Source organism: Ailuropoda melanoleuca, unplaced genomic scaffold (genome assembly GCF_002007445.2).
Source record: "Ailuropoda melanoleuca isolate Jingjing unplaced genomic scaffold, ASM200744v2 unplaced-scaffold10782, whole genome shotgun sequence".
In the NCBI taxonomy this organism is placed as follows: Eukaryota; Metazoa; Chordata; class Mammalia; order Carnivora; family Ursidae; genus Ailuropoda; species Ailuropoda melanoleuca.
Genome location: NW_023179151.1, coordinates 4,205 through 5,692, shown reverse-complemented (window position 1 = coordinate 5,692; position 1,488 = coordinate 4,205). Strand labels below are relative to the sequence as shown.

Genomic DNA, 1,488 nt, shown 5'->3' with positions numbered 1-1,488 from the left:
CATCAGAGCAGAGATAATTCTGCAAGAGCTGTGACTTCATGATCATTCCTTTATGTATTTATTGAGTAAATTAATAATAGTCTCCTCCATTTCATGCACATTGGATGTTATAAAGGAGAGAGGAGTAAGGGAAGACTTAAGGAATTAGTGCCTCTAAGACGAAACCCAGCTAGCAACAAAACGCATGGGTTACACGATCTCGGATCTGTTTGGTCTTCACACTGTAGACAATGGGGTTCAATAGGGGGGGAAATAAGGGGTACACAAAGCCCATGATCACCTGGACCAGATGAGGTGCCTGCATCCCAAAGCGGTGGATGACAGACAAGCCAATCACGGGAGTGTAGAAGAGGAGCACAGCACAGATGTGGGAGACACAGGTGTTAAGAGCTTTGAATCTCTCAGCCCTGGATGCAATGGACAGCACAGTACGCAGGATCAAGGCACAGGAGAAGAGAATGAGCAGTGAGTCTATACCCACTGTTGAAACAATGACAAACATGCCATAGACGCTGTTGGCTTTGATATCTGCACAGGCCAATTTCATCACTTCCTGGTGGAGACAATAGGAATGTGAGAGTACTGGGGAGCCACAATAGGGGAATCTTTTGAGCATAAAAGGCAATGGGAAAATGAGTGCTACACTACGGCCTAGAGAAGCCAGGCCAATCCTGCCAATGACCGTGTTGGTGAGAATGGAAGCATAGTGCAAGGGGCGACAAATGGCCACAAAACGGTCAAAGGCCATGGACAGTAGCACAGAAGACTCCAGGAAGGACAAGCAGTGAATGAAAAAGAGCTGGGCAAAACAGGCATCATGACCAATATCTCGTGCCCCAATCCAAAAGATGCCTAGCACTGTAGGGAGGGTGCAAAGAGACAGACCCAGATCAGTCACAGCCAGCATGGACAGGAAGAGGAACATAGGCTCATGGAGTGAGGGCTCTGTTTTAATGATAAAAAGGATTGTACAGTTGCCCAGGATGGAAACCAGGTATATAAAGCACAATGGGATGGAGATCCAGACGTGCATGTGCTCCAGCCCAGGAACGCCACTCAGCAGAAAGGTGGAAGAAATGTTGCTGCTGCTTTCCAGGGATCCCAAAGTCATTGTGTGCGGAGGGAAGAGGGAAATTGGATTTCCTCCAAATTCTTGAAATGAATTCAGAAAAAGCTACGGATTGTACCTGGGAAGAAATTAAAAACCAAACCAAACAACACGTTAGAATCAACTAGACCTAGAACCCCACAGCTCTTCTAGAGGTCATTTCCTTCTAGCCCCTTATTCCCTCTGAACATTGTTTTAGATTTTTTTTTCTTTCTCTCTCCTTCAAGCTAAGAGGTCTGAGAATCTTAATTATTCTTGTTGGTTATACCTAAATTTGCCTACGACTTTTGAGGAGATCTTTAAGTAAACACTCCTCACCTGTCTCTTTTCTGCCAGGACTCTCATTAATGTTCCAACCTTTCTTTCAACATCTCTTCCTT

The 1,488-nt window shown here is 45.2% G+C and overlaps 1 protein-coding gene across 1 annotated transcript; it reads right to left on the bottom strand.

The window, feature by feature from the left end:
* Nucleotides 1-169: 169 nt before the first annotated feature.
* LOC100482406 (olfactory receptor 51G2) lies at nt 170-1,111 on the bottom strand. The gene has a single exon (XM_002931012.2). It carries the CDS (start codon nt 1,109-1,111, stop codon nt 170-172), a length of 942 nt encoding a protein of 313 aa, XP_002931058.2.
* Between the last annotated feature and the right edge of the window lie 377 nt (nt 1,112-1,488).

What these genes read in the sequence shown, in the direction of transcription:
- LOC100482406 (XM_002931012.2), bottom strand. Translation starts at nt 1,111, where the DNA reads ATGACTTTGGGATCCCTGGAAAGCAGCAGCAACATTTCTTCCACCTTT.